This window comes from Lepidochelys olivacea (assembly GCF_965140295.1).
Source record: "Lepidochelys olivacea isolate rLepOli2 genome assembly, chromosome: 7".
NCBI classification, from domain to species: Eukaryota; Metazoa; Chordata; order Testudines; family Cheloniidae; genus Lepidochelys; species Lepidochelys olivacea.
Genome location: NC_140417.1, coordinates 69054345 through 69075669, shown reverse-complemented (window position 1 = coordinate 69075669; position 21325 = coordinate 69054345). Strand labels below are relative to the sequence as shown.

Genomic DNA, 21325 nt, shown 5'->3' with positions numbered 1-21325 from the left:
CCCGAGCCCGCCCCTCCCACTCCGCGCGCGCTGGGGGGTGCTCTCTGCGGCTGCGCGCCTCTCGAAGCGTCGGAGCAACGGCCGGCGGCCCCTTCCCACGCTGGACGCTCGTTCGCCCGCCCAGACCCGTCTACTCATCACGCGCGCCGCGGTCGTGGAGGTTCGCTGGCGCGCGCTCTATTGCCAGCTGGCGAACGCACCCGGTAGGGCTCCCAGGCCGCAGCAGGGGGTCGTGCCCCCCCACCCCCCTCCTGGGAAAGCAGGGTGGGGACATGGGCTCGGGCCTTGTCTTCCCCGGCGGGGCTCCGCTCCAGTGAATCTGGTCTGTGCGCGGCGCCGCAACGTGGGAACCTTTCCAATCGGCTTCGCCCTCGTGAAGGGGGCCCGGAGGGTCGTGTGCGCGGGGGAGCGGCCAGGGGCCCTGGGCGGGTGGCTCTGCCCTGCCGATGCGCGTCTGCGGGGCCTTCTCAGCAAACTCCTGTTCCCCAAACCGCCTCCAGTCCGTTCACAGCAACAATGCACCAGCCGCAGTCACTGGTCACCTGTCTCCCAGCAGCCGCCCCCCACCCTCCAGGGTCATCATGCTGGTTCATAACAAATCAGATCAACCAGCGGTTTCCAACCCTATGTCCTTTGTAGACCCCTAAAACATTTCAAATAGAGGAGTGGACCCCTTTGGAAATGTTAGGCATAGTCTGTGGACACCTCTTTCCTTCCCTGCCCCCCTCCCCCCCCGCGGGGTCCACAGATTGAAAACCATTGATCTAAACCCAGGGTGCCCAAGCTGGATAGTGCTACATCTGTTGAAAATCAAAACACAAATACACACAACCATAGTTTTGCTTGCATTTGCATCTTCCTGGAAAGAGTTGCTTTTTGTCTCCATTCACAAGTATTAAAAACTGACAGATGATCATTTTTACCTTCATTCTTTATTTATAGGAAGAGAACAATCCTAAATTACCTTTTAACACACCACAGATTGCACTGTGAACACTCTTGGCCTGAATAAAACGTTCACAAGGTCTTTTACATTGTTATGATGCTTAAGTATTTGGAAGGCAGCTATTATCCTTGTATCTACGTAACAAATATTCTTTACACTTGATATTTTTTTGCTTTCCAATTTGACCCTCAATTTCAACTGGATCTAAAGGGCCAGGGCTTACTAAAAGATTTAGAAAAACCTGATATTTTGCAGATGGTAGCAAAAAGCTAAATGTATTTTGAGTTCTAAAATGAAAGTGTGTTCAAACTATTATTTTTTTCTGCGACCTTTTATTCCTTCCAAAGCGTTGGGAATCATATACTAAACAGACGGTGATTTCAGAACTGTACCTACAATAAGCAATATTTGGTCAATGTTCACACACAAATTCCAGAACAAGGATTATGATCGTTATAGTCATATCATTATTATATCATATAACAGTATTGTAATAGTAGTAATATATCTTATCCTGATCATACAAAACTTATATACATGCTTAAAACTTAGTTTAGTTAGTTCAAACTAGAATATTTAAATATATAAAAAAAAAAGAAAGCTGACATGAGGCTGTAGGAAAACAAAAACTGTGCATTCTGAGTCAATATATTTTTAATCTCATGAGTGGCATAGATGAGACATATGGCCATAAATGAAGCCCTTTATGCTGTACTTGTCTCATACCTAACTGTTCTTTTGTTGAAGAAATGGTTTAAACAAGAATCAAGCATCCCAAAACCAAAGTGTGCAAACCATGCCAAGAATTTAAATATATTTGAAGAGTGGGTTGCAGAATCCTTTGAGGTGAGAGGAAAGTATAGAATTTTCAGGAGGTAAGTGTGTTCAGATGTGCATTCTGTGGAGGTACATTGTGACAAAACACTGATATATGCCAGTGTGTCAGAAAGTAAGATCTGAACTTAACAGGGAGCATACCTAAGGGGCGTCTGTGCAAGAGACTAGGAGGAAGGAATAGTCTGTGATGTTTCTCATCTCCCTTGTGTCAAGAAACGAGTTTTCCTTCCTGCATTTGTGTGACTTGCCTTTAGATAAGGTCTGTTTTCTTCTTCTTAAATGGATCATACACAGAAATTATTTAAATTCTAAGTCGCTTCTAGAATCCACATTGAATTCAGTGAAGTGTGTATTTAGGACAGAAAATAGCTAATTGGGACTATTTGAGAAGAACTAATAGAATTTAGCACTATAAGGAAAACTGTAGTGATCATGTACTATTGTAACTGGAGATCAGTGAATATTTCCTACAGCTAAACCATGTTAAGCAACTGCTGCTTCATGGAAATTACATTTTGAAACAAATGGAGCAGAATTATACTCTGTGTTTTGGATACATACAGGCAGGTGTAAGAGAGGTATTTACCTAATAGGAGTGGTCCCTTGTACAGCTTCCCTGTATATATTTTAATAAATTCTCTCTGAACTGGTAAGTTATGTATATCTAATTCTGCATTCCGTCTGAAGTTCTATAAAACTAATCGACAATGAGCCATGTTTAAGAGAGTTTGTTGTTTCCTTAAATGTAATTTAGTCAGAAAGATTGTTAAAAATGTTCAAAACAAATGAAATGATAATAAAAACATAAGAATGGCCATACTGAGTCAGACCAAAGGTCCATCCAGTCCAGTATCCTGTCTGCCGACAGTGGCCAATGCCAGGTGCCCCAGAGGGAGTGAACCTAACAGGTAATGATCAAGTGATCTCTCTCCTGCCATCCATCTCCACCCTCTGACAAACAGAGGCTAGGGACACCATTCCTTACTCATTCTGGCTAATAGCCATTAATGGATTTAACCTCCATGAATTCATCTAGTTCTCTTTTAAACCCTGCTATAGTCCTAGCCTTCACAACCTCCTCAGGCAAGGAGTTCCACAGGTTGACTGTGCGCTGTGTGAAGAAGAATTTCCTTTTATTTGTTTTAAACCTGCTGCCCATTAATTTCATTTGGTGGCCCCTAGTTCTTATATTATGGGAACAAGAAAATAACTTTTCCTTATTCACTTTCTCCACACCACTCACGATTTTATATACCTCTACCATATCCTCCCTTAGTCTCCTCTTTTCCAAGCTGAAAAGTCCTAGCCTCTTTAATCTCTCCTCATATGGGACCTGTTCCAAACACCTAATCATCTTAGTTGCCCTTCTCTGAACCTTTTCTAATGCCAGTATATCGTTTTTGAGATTAAGAGACCACATCTGTACGCAGTATTCAAGATGTGGGCGTACCATAGATTTACATAAGGGCAATAAGATATTCTCCGTCTTATTCTCTATCCCGTTTTTAATGATTCTGAACATCCCGTTTGCTTTTTTGACTGCTGCTGCACACTGCGTGGAGGTGTTCAGAGAACTATCCACAATGACTCCAAGATCTCTTTCCTGATTAGCTGTAGCTAAATTAGCCCCCATCATATTGTATGTATAGTTGGGTTTATTTTTCCCAATGTGCATTACTTTATATTTATCCACATTAAATTTCATTTGCCATTTTGTCGCCCAATCACTTAGTTTTGTGAGATCTTTTTGAAATACTTCACAGTCTGCTTTGGTCTTAGCTATCTTGAGCAGTTTAGTATCATCTACAAACTTTGCCACCTCACTGTTTTCCCCTTTCTGGAGATCATTTATGGATAAGTTGAATAGGATTGGTCCTAGGACTGACCCTTGGGGAACACCACTAGTTAACCCTCTCCATTCTGAAAATTTACCATTTATTCCTACCCTTTGTTCCGTGTCTTTTAACCAGTTCTCAGTCCATGAAAGGATCTTCCCTCTTATCCAATGACAACTTAATTTACATAAGAGCCTTTTGTGAGGGACCTTGTCAAAGGCTTTCTGGAAATCTAAGTACATTATGTCCACTGAATCCCTCTTGTCCACATGTTTGTTGACCCCTTCAAAGAACTCTAATAGATTAGTAAGACATGATTTCCCTTTACAGAAACCATGTTGACTTTTGCCCAACAATTTATGTTTTTCTATGTGTCTGACAATTTTATTCTTTACTATTGTTTCAACTTTAATTTGCCCGGTACTGATGTTAGACTTACTGATCCGTAATTGATGGGATCACCTCTAGAGCCCTTTTTAAATATTGGCATTACATTAGCTATCTTCCAGTCATTGGGTATAGAAGCTGATTTAAAGGACAGGTTACAAATCATAGCTAATAGTTCTGCAATTTCATATTTGAGTTCTTTCAGAACTCTTAGGTGAATGCCATCTGGTCCCGGTGACTTGTTACTGTTAAGTTTATCAGTTCATTCCAAAACCTCATCTAATGACACTTCAATCTGTGACAATTCCTCCAATTTCTCTTGCTTTATTCAAATCATACTATACTGGCATATAATATTGATGATTTAGTGCATGAAAGTGCATGCCCACTTCGTTTTCTGATTAAAATACATCAGACGTGTGCATGCTCTTTGTCAGTCAGGCAGCATTAACGAAGATTTTTATGGATATAACCTACCAATTTGTTTTGATTGTGTTCATGACTTCTATTCACCTAGCCACAGAAGAACAAGCTTTTATTCACAAGAATTCTTGCTGGAAGCAAAATCTTTCAAATCCTAGTGTGAATAAAAATCTGTTTATGAGAGCATTTCTATTGGGACTACTCTTGTGGCCATTTTGCAAAGCTGTTTTAATTACTCCCACATTAGTCTGATACTTACAAATATTCACAGATAATTTGTGAACGGAAAAAGGAATTCCAGTTGATAAAGCTTAGGCCATCTGATCAAGGAGCAGACACAACAGCATGTGACTTACGTGACTAGCTCATAAAGTATGAATAGTAAATATTCATTGAAACCAGCTCAAAAACTCTATGATCAATGTTCATGCACAAAGTATTCAACACTTGTAAAAAATGAGCAAATTAGTATTTATTATTAGTAATACTGCAGTGCCTATAGGCCCCAACTCAGATTAGGACCCCTGGTTCTAGGCATTGTTCACACAGTGAGAGAAAGTTTGTGCCTTGAAGAGCTTGCAGTCTAAATAGGCAAGATGGACAAAGGGGTGAGAAGGGAATGGACACAAATGACCTTTTCCAAAGTTATCTAGCAGGTTGTGGCAGAACTGTGAATCCTGACTCCTAGCCTAGTGCCTTGTCAACTAGATAACACTGTCTTTAATACAATGCACAACCTCTTCACAGAGCAGTCACAAAAAAAAAAAAAAAAGGCTGAATTTCTTGGCTAAACTATTTGCAACAAACTATTTGATATGGTCTAGTTAGTAATTCTTAAAATATTTTTTAGTTTAAATCAGGAATCACTGTTTAGTGTCTGTTTTCCTTTACATTTTTCAGGAGCTGTGAATGGACTCTGAATATCTCAAGAGATGCCTAGGAATATGCTTGGCAAAGGGACTTGCAGAAGTGGTAGAGCATCGGCCCATAGACCCAATAGAGTACCTGGCATACTGGATTTACAAATACAGGAGAAATTTAGATGAAGAACAAGAGGTGGATCTCTCTGCATTTAAAATGATTACTGTTACTCTTTCACAAACTTTAATGACAATATAGCCAATATTAGTTAATCTTTTTTCTGATTTGTCAATATCATGCAATGACAGAGGAAGCAGGAGAGGGCTGAACTGGAGCAAGAACGTGAGGAGGCCCTGAAAGAACTGGAAATGTTAGAAAAAATGAAGGAGGAAGAACTCACGATCCAGCAGAAACTTGCAGAGGAGCAGCAGGTATGGCATAATATAGTCAATAATAAAAGTAATTAAAATTTCTAGCAGATAATACTGTGGCATTGACGCCTCATAACTAAGGCTACGTTTTAATCACTGGTATTTTTAGTAAAAGTCATGGACAGTAAACAAAAATTCATGTCCCGTGACCTGACCATGACTTGTACTATATACCCCTGACTAAATATTGGGTGCTCGGTGGGTGGGGGGGGGGCGGGGGGGGAAGAGGGTAGCCCAGTAGTTCCATGGGGCTCTGGGGTGGGGGGTGGCCCAAGGGGCAGCGCAGGTGCTCTGGGATGGGGTGCAGTCCGGGACCCTCGCTAGTGCTGGATGGGGGAGGAGGTTTGGTGGGGCTGGTAGGCTCCCTACCTGGTTCTGCGTGGCTCCCTGAAAGCGGCGACATGTCCCTTGGCTCCTAGGCAGAAGCGTGGCTAGGGGGCTCTGCACACTGTCTGCATCCTGAGTGCTGGCTCTGCAGCGCCCATTGGCTGTGAACTGCAGCCTGTGGGAGCTGCGGGGGTGGTGTCTGCAGGCAGAGGCAGTGCGTAGACCTGCCTGGCCGCGCCTCCGCCAAGGAGCCGAGGGAGGGACATGTTGCTGCTTCCAGGGAGTCCCCCGAGGTAAGAGCTGCCCAGAGCCCTCACCCCTTCCTGCACGCCAGCCCTGGAGCCCCACCCACACCCAAACTCCTGCTGTTTCGGGGGTGGGGGAGTGTAGTGACCTGAGACTGCTCCAGCAGCAGCCGGTGTGGCTGACCCCCAGGCCAGTCGCTCCAGCCTCTGCAGAATTCACAGAGGTCTCTGAAAGTCACACAGTCCGTGACTTCCGTGACCTCCACGACAGACTCGCAGCCTTATTCATAACACTGGAACCAACCTAGGTATGTATTTTATGGTGACGTACTGCATATGTCCATATAATGGTGTTACAATAATGCAGTATAAAAGCACTATAATGTGATATGCATAGTGTCTATGTGTCAAATAATAAGTGACATGACCATCCAGAACATGGAAGTGGTTAAGTAGGGAAACTGACTTTGCAGTATGATATCCTTAAATAATGCAGAACCGAGAGGCAAAGAATACCCAATTTAAGGCTTCTCTGAGCATCAGCAACTTACAAGTAGTCTGTCGGGTGCTGGAGTTCATTATGTATAGTTGCCTGTCAGTTAAGGCTGTCAATCGCAGTTAACTCACACAACTAACTAAAAATATTAATTGTGATTAAAAAAATTAAACATGATTAATCGCAATTTTAATTGCACTGTTAATAATAGAATACCAATTGAAATTTATTAAATATTTTGGGTGTTTTTCTACATTTTCAAATATATTGATTTCAATTACAACAAAGAATACAAAGTGTACAGTGCTCATTTTATATTATTTTTTATTACAAATATTTGCACTGTAAAAATGATAAAATAAATAGTATTTTTCAGTTCACCTCATACAAGTACTGTAGTGCAATCTCTTTATCATGAACATGCAACTTACAAATGTAGATTTTTTTTCTTACATAACTGCACTCAAAAACAAAGCTATGTGAAACTTTAGAGCCTACAAGTCCTCTCAGTCCTACTTCTTCTTCAGCCAACCACTAGGACAAACAAGTTTGTTTACATTTACAGGAGATGCTGCTGCCTGCTTCTTATTTACAGTGTCACCTGAAAGTGAGAACTAGCGTTTGCCTGGCACTTTTGTAGCCAGATTTGCAAGGTATTTACGTGCCAGATATGCTAAACATTCGTATGCCCCTTCTTGCTTTGGCCACCATTCTAGAGGACATACTTCCATGCTGATGATTCTTGTTAAAAAAATAGTGAGTTAATTAAATTTGTGACTGAATTCTTTGGGGGAGAATTGTATGTCTCCTGCTCTGTGTTTTACCCACAATCTGCCATATATTTCATGTTATAGCAGTCTCAGATGATGACTCAGCACATGTTCGTTTTAGGAGCACTTTCACTGTAGATCTGACAAAGTGCAAAGAAGGTACCAATGTGAGATATCTAAAGATAGCTACAGCACTTGACCCAAGGTTTAAGAATCTGAAGTGCCTTCCCAGATCTGACAGGGACCAGGTGTGGAAGACACTTTCAGAAGTCTTAAAAGAGCAGCACTCCGATGCGGAAACTACAGAACCCAAACCACCAAAAAAGAAAATTAACCTTCTGCTGGTGGCATCTGACTCAGACAATGAAAATGAACATGCGTCAGTCCTCATTGCTTTGGATCATTAGTGAGCAGAAGCCGACATCAACATGGATGCATGTCCTTTGGAATGGTGGTCGAAGCATGAAGAGACATATGAATCTTTCCCACATCTGGAATGTAAATATCTTGCGACGCCGGGTACAACAGTGCCATGTGAATGCCTGTTCTCACTTCAGGTGACAGTGTAAATAAGAAGCGGGTGGAATTATCTCCTGCAAATGTAATCAAACTTGTTTGTCTGAGCGATTGGCTGAACAAGAAGTAGGACTGAGTGGACTTTCCAGGCTCTGAAGTTTTACATTGTCTTATTTTTGAGTGCAGTTATTTTTTGTATGTAATTCTACATTGGTAAGTTCAACTTTCGTGATAAAGAGATTGCAGTACAGTACTTGTATGAGGTGAATTGAAAAATAAAATGTTTTTGTTTTTTACAGAGCAAATATTTATAATAAAAAATAAATATAAAATGAGCACTGTACACATTGTATTCTGTGTTGTAATTAAAATCAATATATTTGAAAATGTGGGAAACATCCAAAAATATTTAAATAAATGGTATTTTATTACTAACACCGCGATTAATCACAATTAATTGTTTTAATCACTTGACAGCCCTACTGTCCATGCACATGCTAGGTGTACTCAGTAGATCTGGACTACTCCCTGTGTAGTGGCAGACAATCAACAGATCTGTAATTTATACACACATACAACTTTATAAGTGGTTGCCATTATATGGTTATGGAACACATCCACTGTGGTTCCCTGATCCGTGACTAAGCCTCGTATCCTATGTGGAGTTTAGAGCTGAGAAATTTTTTTTTTTTTTTTTTGCAAATATTTGTTTGAATTGGACGTTGAATTTTGATTTGATCATGTATGCATTTTTGTCATGTTTGCTTTCAACAAAAATTATGTGAGCATTTGAGCCTTACTGTTACGAGTGTTCATCATGCAAAGTGAATGTTTCAATATTTGTAAAATGCATGTTTCGGATGTATATTTGAATATAAATTTCATAATTTATACTGTGTTGGTTAGTTACATATAAAGGCAGCTTCAAGCAAATCTAGGGAACCACTGCACAATTATTTGACTGGGCTCCACTTGCATGTCTGCAATTTAATGTGTAACCTTCTCCATGTTATTTGGCCCAACTGCTCTGCTCTAACACTGCATATGGGAAGGGGAGGTAATAGGGAATGTATCCAGAAATTGTGTGTTTGTGGAAAAAGTCGGGATTAGCGGATGGAGGTTTCCTGTTAAATAAAAGGAGGGAAAATCTGTGGTCTGGGATAGCATGGGCTAAGGATATGTCCTGATTCTTCATGAGGCTCAATTTATCATCACAGTAGAGTTATTTCAGCATAAAACCATTTGTATGTGACATTATATAGAACTGAAACATGAGAAGTAAAGACTACACCCACATTGCTAGCTGGCCTTGGTAGAGCAGACCCCTGCCCCCCATGACCCAAAGCCACCTGTGTGAACAAGCAGTGTCTGAAATGGCCCTGTTTGTATATCACATGGTACTGTTGCCATTCCCAGATTGGGATTTCTTACATAATTAACCATAAAAGTGTAATCTAAGCATATGACAATCAAATACACAATTTTAAACTCATGCTGCTCTCATTAGTTTAGCTGTATAAGTTATAGCATGAGTTGCATATTGTATATTCTTTTATACTTTTAAATTCTCAATTTAACAGTTTGAAAACCGAATTATTTGCTGAAGAATTTCATGAAGCATTTCAAATAATTAATACATATGAGAATATGATGTTATACCTGCAGGTGGCTCACAAAGAAAGAAAAGGCTAAATTAATTAAATAAGTTATTTGTTGAAGAATTTTCCCCTCAGCTCTGCCACAGTAAATTCACATTTTTCAAGGGACTGGTTGTGAGTGGGTCACTGTTTTGAACGACTAGCTCTGGGCACATACATGTGCTCTGTATGAATGCATATGGCCAAAAGGCATTTGAATGCTACTTTTGGACTTAGTGGTCATGTTTGTTAATATATTTTCACAAAATATTACAGCAAATAAAACAAGGTTTTTGCTGTACTATTTGATTCTCCATAAGTGTTAATGAATAAAACATTACATATACTTAAATTATGCAATTTCTGATATATGATGGCAGCAAAGACCTTAGGCCCAGATTTTTAAAGGTATGTAGACGTTCATGTGTTCAGCATTGCAACAGCAAACTGATTTAGGAGCCTAAATCTCATTTTCAAGACAGATTAGGCATTTAGGAACCTAAACCCTACAGACTGTCCATGAGATTTTGGCTCCTATGTGCTTAAATCCCTTTTGAAATGAGATTTAGCCACCTAAATCAGTTAGACATTGCAACGCTGAATGCAGTAGCACCTAAAACACCTTTAAAATCTGGGTCTTAAATTCTTATGAGTTCTAGTTGTCTTCAAATGAACATTAGATTTGACCTTTAATGAGAGTGTGTGAGGGATGTATGGAAGGTTAAGGTCTTCAATTGTCTATTCCGTTTTCCCTTTGACAATCAAAAGACCTTGCTCTCCATTCTGGTCCACAACTGATAAGATTGTTGAGTCACCTGATATTTCAGCAAATCTAAACTTATTATTATTTCAGTTATTGTAGGTTTATGTTTTCAAGCATAAAATACATTGTAAATGATGAAGAAAAAGTATGCAGTGTTGTTGTAGCCGTGTCAGTTGCACACGAGGATGGGTGAGGTAATATGTTTCACTGAACTGACTTATGGTGGTGAGAGAGACACGGTTTTGGCTTACATAGAGCTCCTCTTCAGGTCTGGGAAACTTACCCAGAATGTCACAGCTAAATACTGTGACAAGATGGATAAGTCCCTTCATTTTCAATTTAAACCGATTTTTACTTAAAAAATCTCGGGTTTTACAAAAAGTAGTATTCTTTTTTTCTGTATCATTCAAACATACAAAAAAACCCGTGTTTTATTAGGAAAATACAGTACATTGCATGAGATATATGTATTATGATAATACATTAGTTTGTGTGTATACGGAAAGCTGCCTGTTGAACTAAGGCTATATATTAGTCTAGAAAATACACACAATAAACAAACAGGCACGCACGCAAGCTCTGAAGTGCATGCACATCTGAATGTCCTGATGAATCTCACATCCACCGTGTACACATTTCAAGCTGTTAGCAGATAACGGTTTAAAGATGGGAAAAAAATGAAAATGAGAATATGTTTCATAATGTAAGGAAGTATTCAAAAGTTTAAAAAAAAACAAAAACGTGAGAAAAGGATGAAGTTGAGTGTATGTGCTGCAAATGGTGTGGCATCATAGCCGACACTCAGGCCAACCGGACTAAAGAACATTTGGAGAGCAAATGACACTTAAGACTAAAACGAGAAGGTGAAAACAGAAACAAGCAAACATTGGAATCAGCATTCATCTGGGCACGGCAAGAGTGAGATCAAAATGATCTAATAAGTAATTTATACATGCCATCTGCTTTACAGTGCAGCCGCTAAGCCTTGCTGATGGTCCTTTGGAGGATTTTATATGAAATTTCTGTCCAACAGCAAAATCTTTGCCAAATTCAATCAATATGACGAAGAAATATTTGGAGGAGAATGATGTTGCTCTGACCACCAAAATTAAAGAGAGGTTGATTGGAAATACAGTTAGTTCTTTGATTTTTGATGACTCGTCAGATGTTCTCGACCGCCCAATCCTGGTGATTTTGTTTTCATTTTTCATTTTGTTTTGGAGAAGCCTACACTCATTTTGGCAGATATGGAGTTTGTAAAGTCAGCAGTCAAACAGTCGCAGCTTGTGTCAGTAAAACTTTAAATGAATATGCACTTTTATGGAAGGATTTGAGCTACAGTGAATTCTGACTCGGCTTCTTACTGTGCGAAGTTCACATAAGATGTAAAGCTGAATGAAAAACCTAAATTGCTTTGTCTTACCCAGCTCACCTGCTGCATGTTACTATCTCTCTTGCAACAGAGGTTCCCAGAATGGCCGATTTAAAAAATTTCATAATAGATGCTGGTGCAGTTTTCAAGCATTCAAATAAAAATCTTCTATGATGTTTGCAAAGAGATCGCACTTGAATGCAGCATTTCAGTTCAAGTTGTACCAACAAGATGGTTTAGTCTGTATTTGGCTGCACTGAGTGTTCAGAATGCAATAGGTGTATTAATGCAACTTTTACATCACAAAGAGTTCAACAGTGGAAAAGCCATAAAGCTGAAATCTCAAGCAACTATGTAAGAAATTAGGCAAAGCCTTTTGTCATAAATATAAAGGGAAGGGTAAACCCCTTTGAAATCCCTCCTGGCCAGGGGAAAGCTCCTCTCACCTGTAAAGGGTTAAGAAGCTAAAGGTAACCTTGCTGGCACCTGACCAAAATGACCAATGAGGAGACAAGATACTTTCAAAAGCTGGGAGGAGGGAGAGAAACAAAGGGTCTGTGTGTCTGTCTATAGTCTGTCTTTGTCGGGGATAGACCAGGAATGGAGTCTTAGAACTTTTAGTAAGTAATCTAGCTAGGTATGTGTTAGATTATGATTTCTTTAAATGGCTGAGAAAAGAATTGTGCTGAATAGAATAACTATTTCTGTCTGTGTATCTTTTTGGTAACTTAAGGTTTTGCCTAGAGGGGTGCTCTATGTTTTTGAATCTAATTACCCTGCAAGATATCTACCATCCTGATTTTACAGGGGGGATTTCTTCATTTCTATTTACTTCTATTTTTATTAAAAGTCTTCTTGTAAGAAACTGAATGCTTTTTCATTGTTCTCAGATCCAAGGGTTTGGGTCTGTGGTCACCTATGCAAATTGGTGAGGCTTTTTATCCAACATTTCCCAGGAAAGTGGGGGGTGCAAGTGTTGGGAGGATTGTTCATTGTTCTTAAGATCCAAGGGTCTGGGTCTGTAGTCACCTAGGCAAATTGGTGAGGCTTTTTGCCAAACCTTGTCCAGGAAGTGGGGTGCAAGGTTTTGGGAAGTATTTTGGGGGGAAGGACGTGTCCAAACAGCTCTTCCCCAGTAACCAGTATTAGTTTGGTGGTGGTAGCGGCCAGTCCAAGGACAACGGGTGGAATATTTTGTACCTTGGGGAAGTTTTGACCTAAGCTGGTAAAGATAAGCTTAGGAGGTTTTTCATGCAGGTCCCCACATCTGTACCCTAGAGTTCAGAGTGGGGGAGGAACCTTGACACGTTTGTACAAAACTCAAATTCCTGATTGAAACACTTCAGCCACTACATGAAGCACAGAAGAAATTGAAATCGAGTTCTTTAACAGATGTTGCATTTTCTAATACAGAGGTGTCTGGCATTCTGGTTAACAATCTCTCAGCAGAACTTTCTCACAAAAGCACATCTGGGGAGATTCCAGAAATTTTTTTTTCATATCTGTGTTGCCAGTCACTGAGAAGGACCAGCTTGCAAAAGCCTTCAAAAGTTTTTATGAAGAGCTGTCAAAGAAGTGGGAAGCTACTGATGCTCGCAATATGTCCCCTACAGCTTTTCAGAGAGACTCATCATTCTGGAAAGTCATTGTGCTGTTTGACCCTCATCGTAAAGGGTGGCCTCAGCTGATAAATTTAAAGAGTATGCTTGTATAATCTCCCCTTTTGTGGCTTCTAAAGAAGAAAGTACAAAACTAGAAAGTGAATTCTGTGCCTATATGGCAATGCCTTCCCCAGACAACCATGCCATCATGGTTGAATTCCTCTTGAATACTGGGAAATCCACCACACTGACTGTCCAACTTTGAGCCGTGCTCTCTCTCGCATCCTCAGTGTCCCACCTGTCTCGGTTGATATAGAGAGAGTATTTTTGAAATTCAGCTACATCCAAGACTGTAGGAAAATGGGCCTGGGCAAAGACTGCTTAAAAATAATATTGCTGTAAGCCTATGCTACGCAGGACTTTTGGAAATTACACTGAAGGACCTCACAATGAGTGTTTATAAATATTTTAAAATATTGGGCCCAATTACTAAATGTAAATATTTATAGACTAATTGTTCTAAGTCTACAACAGTAAGCTGCTTATTCCTATGAAAAGCTTTATTTGGGGATTAGCGATATATTGTTTTCTTGAACTCAGAGGTGGCATTGTGTTTTGAGTTCTGTTTTAGTTCTGCAGTAAACCACATTGAATTCCATTCATGAACGCATTAATCTATTGAATGCTTTTCCTCCCTATCCTTCTGTCCACTAAAATAAATCCCACTATTTACCCAGAAAAATTAGTAAAAGTTTTTGCACTGATTTTCAGCAGTTTTTGTTGTTACAGTAATAAACACCGATAAATGCCCGGGAAAAAATAAATAAAATAAAAACTGAAAACGAAGGACTGTAAGGATGGGACAGATTGTTTAGCATAAGTAGTTAACACATACTTCAAGGGACCATTCAAGGTAAAGTGGTCCGTTAACATCCCTCCAACCATGGGGAGAAAATGAACGTGGGGGGTTGCTAGTGGGTGATTGTTGCAATAAGCCATAAATCTAGTGTCTCTATTCAATCCATGATTTTTAGTGTCTAGTAAAGTTATGAATTTAAGCTTCCTTGAAATATGTTAACTACTTATGCTAAACAATCTGTTCCATCTTGTATTTTGTTGTAACACTATGAGTAATTCCCAGACCTGAAGAAGAGCTGTGTAAGCTCGAAAGCTTGTCTCTTTCACCAACAAAAGTTGGTCCAATAAAATATATTACCTCATCCATCTTGTCCCTCGGAAAAAAAGTACATACAAACTCCTCACTTAAAGTCATCCTGGTTAAAGTTGTTTCATTGTGTTGCTGATCAATTACGCAGTGCTCCCTTATAGAGTTGTTTCGCAGCCGCCTGCTTTGTCCACTGCTTGCAGGAAGAGCAGCTCGTTGCAGCTAGCTGGTGGGGGCTTGGAACTAAGGTTGACCAGCAACCCCCCATCAGCTCCCCGCTCCCCTAAGTTCCCTGTGCCGCAGCCACCCAGCAGGCTATCAACTGCCAGCAGTTCAGCTGTCCCTCCCCCCACTGCCACATGCTGCTCCTGCCCTCTGCCTTGGAGCTGCTCCCGGGAGCCTCCTGCTTGCTGTGCAGGGAGGGAGGAAGAGGGAGGCTAATGTCAGGGTGTCCTCCTGCTCCTGCCCCTCCTGCTTACCCCTTCTCCATATAGAGCAGGGTGGGGACAGGACAGGGCTCAGGAGGGAGAGAGCTTGAGGCCGCAGCTGCTGTCTCAACTTCCTGATATACTTAAATAGGCAGTGTACTTAGAGTGGCATCAGCATACTTAAAGGGGCAATGTGCATCTCTCTCTCTCTCCCACACACAGGGTGTGTGTCTCTATCTCCCATGCTGTCTTCCCTCCCTCCATTCGTGCTGCCTTGTTGAGTGTGAGGCTACATTAACAACAATGTGTTAACCTTTGAGGGCTCAGCCAAGTGCTAGTTCATCATTTAGCAGTAAGGGATTCCCTGGGAAATATCACACCCTCTTCCACCTTCTGACTCCACCACCTCAATCAAGCTTCACAATCATCATTGCTGTGTACAGTATTAAATTGTTTGTTTAAAACTGATACTCTCTGTGCGTGTGTGTGTGTGTATATATATATACACACACATAATATAGTTTTTTGTCTGGTGAAAAAAATTTCCCTGGAACCTAACCCCCCCATTTACATTTATTCGTATGGAGAAATTGGATTAATTTAACATCGTTTTGCTTAAAGTCTCATTTTTCAGGAACATAACTATAACGTTAAGCGAGGAGTTACTGTATATAAAACCTCTGCTTTGTAAACTTTAACACCAACATAGGTCATCCTACTGTAGTTTGACTTTTTTTCTCAATTTGTCCATGTTATATTGCTTCCATAAAATGACTGCAGGCTCAGCTGGAACAAGAACGTGAGGAGGCTCAGCTGGAAGTAGAAAGGGTAGAGAAAAAGAAAGCAGAAGAGCTGTCCTTGCAGCAAAAAGCTGAAGAGGTCTGACAAACTTCCGTTAATAATAATAGTAATAATAATAATAATTAGATAATGTCACAGATCACCAACTAGCTTTTCCAAGATCTATGCTTAGATGTCAAACATCCTCCCTGATCAGTGCAGGAATTGTGTATGTTTACTTTTAGCCTATGGACATTTGACCAAACTGTCAAAGTCTGTGAAAGAACATTTCTGGGATGCATGTCTAGCCCTCCAGCTTCATTTCAAACTTCCCGAGTTAGACACTGGGCTGGACTATCAGTCTCTTCGGTATATTTTTCGTAACCAAGTATAAATGGTTTCAGAGTGCAGCTTATTATACATTTGTTTGCTTAGTGGTGCTGCAGTCTTCCTTAGTTATGGTTATGAGAGTGTTTTTGTTTAAATGGGAACACAAGTGAATGTTATTTGTAAATGCAAACACACCTAAGATTTGTCTACACTAACAGTTTTGTTGCTTTAGCTTTGTGTACCTAACACAGTAAACCTTCCTACTCTGAATACACTTATGCTAGTATAAAAGTGTTTATACCAATATAGCTTATTCTGGTTTGTGAAGCAAAATAAGTTATACCGTCATAAGGGATCTTTCTGTTGGTATACCTTTGTCTACATACGGCTTTTACAGGTATGTCATAAAAAAAAATCACACCCCAACTGGCATGACTATACTGATAAAACTTTTAAGTATAGACCAGCCTCTAGTATATGGGGTTCATCACAATCTAAAGGAGAACACTTTTTTCAGATCATTTTGTCAAAATATTGACAATGTATCACTATCTAAATATCAAACTTTATACTACATGAAAACCTAAAATTGTTTAAACTCCTCTAATAATAATATTAGCCCTAACAGTAATTCCTAAGCCTTTTTCACACTTAATTTATTTATGCCAGGGCTTTGTTTCCATAAATCTCTACTCTATGGCATCTGTTTATTTTCATTAGTTTAATGCATACTAAGGTTCTTTGACATATATTCAGAGTTCTTAAATACATTTGTGACAAAATTAACAGAATTACTAATGACTCACAGGAAGCTTTGTAATTCAATTGTAGGAACTGGAGGATAAATCAAGGACATTAGCTGAGCTTACAGATAAATATGGAGCCCCTAATTTGACCCGAGTTGAGGAGATAGATGAGAGCGGGCAATCTGATGTAAGTACCAGGGGAAAAAAAAGTCTAAGTAATCCCTGCATAGAGATTTTTCTGTCCCCACTGATGCCTATACAGTTAAGGCTGTGTCAGTACTTCCATTATGGCCTAAAAGAGAGTATTTGGGCCGTATTTTCCAGACCTCCTGAAGAGAGCTTGATCCCCAGTGCATGTTAGAGCAGCCTTTGGAATACGCTCTCTGGTTGTTGGCTGCCACTGGCCCCCACAGGCCATTCCCACAGCCAAGGATGAGTTGATTATAGGAACTCTCTGGCCCTGCTTCATTTTCCCCCAGCTGTGCCCCTGTTTCAGCAGTTGAGGAAACGGTGATGGAGCCAATGTGGTAAAGGAAATCCTTAAATTTCAAACTTTGTACATTCAACATTTTTTTCCAAATGAAAGTTTCAATATTCCCAGGGGAGCAGCTGCCTCCCCTTGCCTCTCTGATCATATGGCTATGATAAGTGCTAATTTAATCAGCTGGAGGTGAATCTTGAGAGTAATTAGAGGCTCTTTCTTTTCCTGGTGTGCTAAAGCACACGGTTCTCACAATACTCCTTGCATCTGTCACTACAGGGAAGTGAGAGAACATGAATCAAATTTTGACTTGTGCAAGTCATCGCAGCGTGAATAACAATATCTCTTGGGCCAGCCACTAGTAGTCAAATGTATCCAGTTACATATGTCTTTTGATGGTCAAAAGAATGTGTTAGATCCCACTTTTCAATTCAACATTTTTGAAATAAGAAGTCTTTAAGTAACCGAATATATTTTGTTTTAATTGATTGTTTAAGTCAAGATACTGGTAAAGACTGTTTGTAGTTCCAGTATGCTGTTGCCAGATTTTTTTTTCTTTGAATTACATTAAGTTGTCTTGCCCATCTTATTTTATTGTCAGTAATGTAATTTCAGCTTTGACTTTACATTGTATGAGGAATTTTTGTTAACATGTTTTTCATGTAATAACAGCCTGTTATTTTACAAATGTTTTACAGGTGGCTCTTATTTTTAATGTAGCTAAGAATACATTTGAAGTCAGGTTTTCACAGTTAAGCTCATGTAATCGTATGCATGCAACTGCAGGCATATTTGGTGTGTAGTTATTACTGCATTTGCACATGCACACTGGGTAATCAGATATACAAATGAGTAATAATTATATGTGTAGCCATATACCTATGTCATTACCCAGTGTTAGGCATATAAATTAGGTTCACAGTTGTGTAAGCATTAGTCTGGTGATGACACATTCTTTTTGCATTCTGGAAAGATATTGTCAGTGAGTTTACTTAAAAATTGTGGGACCAGATCAATATTCTTACAGTATTGTACACACTTGCACCCTTCAGTGCCCTTTGTTAGCTTGGGATAATTGTCTCTATACAGTCTGTCTTGTTGATGGTAGAGGTGAATAAAAACTAAAGTGTTATTTCACTGAATAGGAGAATGCATAGTCTTGCTGAAGGTTGTCTAAACACTGTTTCTGTTTGCTTTGGTTTGTAGCACTTTTTATCAATTTCTGTTAATATTGGTGAGTAATTTTTTCTTTCTTTCTTTCTTTTGCTATTAGGCTGCAATGAATATCACGGCTGAATCAGAGGAAGAAAACCCAACTGATACAAAAGTCGATTCCTGAAGTTTAGTGACTTACTGTAATTGTGTATTTAATATATGGAATGAATTTATCAATGATACCTGGGGGTTTGAGAGTTAGATAAAATGTTTTAAGGCAGCTAATTTAAGGCAAATATCATAAAAATAAATATCATTCAAATTCTGGGAAAAACTGATTTGACTTGCTACTGATTACTAATTCATTAGTGTTCTGTGCATCAGGTTGTAAATACTGTACCTGGATTCAGTGGAACCAGGAGAGACAATTAATCTCTTCTAAAGATGATACACTGAATTCCATGTAGTTCACTAGATAAGGTACTTTCAGAGAAGTATCCCAAATCCTAATATCCTGACTGGCCTTCATGAATATTAAATATTAAAGCTCTAGAAGTAACCTTAGGGATTCATCCTGATGTCATTGTCCAAAAATTCTCCTCTTCTCATTTATTAGATCGGTTACCGCTTCCATCCAGAACTAGTTGCATTTCATTAGTGGAAGAAGTGATTCCTGTACGTACACTGTTTATAATAAAGGTCTTGATCTGAGTTCTCTAGGATCAATAGGATTACTCATGTATTGAAAATTTTACACATGCTTAAGTGCTTTGCTGTATGTGGGCTACAATGCTCAGTACCTTGCAGGATAGAGTCCAAAATGCTTTCAAATGAAAGGTGTTATCTGATGAATTCTTGTTAGTAATGGGCAAACCTCAAAAGGTTTTGAAGTTCACTTCAAATAGGCATCAGATAATCATCATATCTGAATTTAGCCTGATTTCCTGACCAAAGAGATTTCCTTTTTCTTGTGAGATTTCCAAAATTCTCTGGTTTTCTCCTGGGCAAAAATTCCACAATTACGGTATTTTTTTCTTTATTTCATTACGTATGTTCCAAATTGAACCCAGGAAGAGCAGATATGTCTATTTATAAAAAACACAAACTATAAAACCTTTAAAAAATCCAAATTTGTTTTGAGTTTGAGCTGGATATTGATTGTTCAAGTTTTATTCAAATGGCTTCTTCTGTTCTTAATCAGATTACTTTTAACAAGGAAATGATGGTGCTTTGTTGCTGATTGTCAAGAGTGTTAACTTGCCTGCTCTAAATAGACACTTGTCTGGAAAAGACATCAGAATTCAGAAACTGGATGACTCTTGGTTATAAAATAAAAAGGTTTCTTTCCACCTCAGTGTCTTGTAGCAGTACATATTAGTTGAGCAGTCAACATTCAGTTAAGATCAATAATATATAATAAAATATTACTCCATTACAAATTCAGTATATGTTTTTTTTAATTGATATTTTTGTGTTTTGGGATGAAAGAGAGATTTTGGGATATCTTAGCAGTTTGATAATTAATCTATGCTAAAGCTAGTTCTAGGATTTCTTCTACCCTTTATAAGTTAGGAAATATGTAGACTCTACAGGCAAAGGTCAGTCATGCAATAAATACTTTCCTGTCCTAGTTTAACTTGCTCTGTTCATGTGGCAAAGCTGCCACTGAGCAGAAATGTGTCAAAATGTTGTGCTTTTAACACCATCGATTCATAATGAAATTCTCCAAGAAAATCTTTGCTCTTTCTGCACTCTCTACTATTGATTCCTCACTTCAGTGCATTAGTGTCTTTGGGTCAATCCCTTAAAGTCAACAGAAAGATTCTCAGTGACTTTGAATCATGCTTTAATTTCATGCTGGAAAGTGGCATAGGGCTGATAGGTTAAATGCATCTTTGCAAAGTGCTAAAAATGCTGCATTGTAGCAACAAGTAAAAAATATGTAAAATAGCCTTGGATTTCTGTTGGCAAATAAATATTGAAAACCCAAAACTATACTATTGCCCATGCATGTTGATAGTTTTATGCTGTTTATTGGCATCTGCCTGTTTTAGAAAGAACTTTTCTATAAAAACACAACAGTAGAGCATCAATAGTCTGGGACGCATTCCTACAAACTTTGATTCATGCAGCTATCCTTAATTATGTAAATAGTCGCATAAAAGTAAATGGAACTATTTGTGTGAATAAGTATTTAGAGGTTTGGATTCCCGTGTTGCAGTGTATAAATTTATTCTGAATTGATGCATATTTGTGTAATTTTAATGGCAGCTGTGTCTCCATGTCCTATCCCTTATTCAGTTTTGAAAATCTCAGCCTTGATATGTAATTGGGAAATACAGCTAAAACACGAGACTGTGGCCCTTAACATGCTGGTTAATAATTTGAGCCATTAATTCCCTATCACACCAATAGAAACACAGTACCTACTTGCTATTTCATTCACTCCCATTCTGATCACTTGGTTTGAAATGAACTGTTGATCTTGTTATACATATGTCCACCAGGGTGCATATTATATCTTGGCATCACATGGCAGTATTTGTAATGTCCGTAACAATCCGTGAATACAACTTTTTTTCACAGTTTTTTGTTTTGTTTAATAATTGTGGGTTTTCTTTGGATTCTTTCTGCTTAGACCAAATTCTGAATGAGCCCTCTTATTAAGTAGCATCTTTCTATAGGCAGTGATTTATTTTCCAGCGCTACCTGCTTAGAAGTAATTAAAGTGGATCAAATAGAGGGCCAGATTCTGACACCTTTACACCCTGCAGTTCCTGAATACTGCTGCAA

The 21325-nt window shown here is 39.1% G+C and overlaps 1 protein-coding gene across 2 annotated transcripts; it reads left to right on the top strand.

Annotated features, from left to right (window-relative positions):
- Positions 1-52: 52 nt before the first annotated feature.
- Positions 53-21117, top strand: LOC311524289 (DPY30 domain-containing protein 1-like). Of its 2 annotated transcripts, XM_084635232.1 has the most exons (6): positions 54-203; positions 5329-5484; positions 5598-5720; positions 15821-15919; positions 16982-17083; positions 18651-21117. In XM_084635232.1, the coding sequence occupies exons 2-6, from the start codon at positions 5338-5340 to the stop codon at positions 18714-18716; spliced, it is 537 nt and encodes a 178-aa protein (XP_084491358.1). In that variant the 5' UTR covers positions 54-203; positions 5329-5337; the 3' UTR covers positions 18717-21117. The 2 variants fall into 2 exon arrangements, with proteins under 2 accessions (XP_084491359.1, XP_084491358.1); XM_084635233.1 differs by lacking the exon at positions 16982-17083 and having other exon boundaries at positions 53-203.
- The last annotated feature ends 208 nt before the right edge of the window (positions 21118-21325 follow it).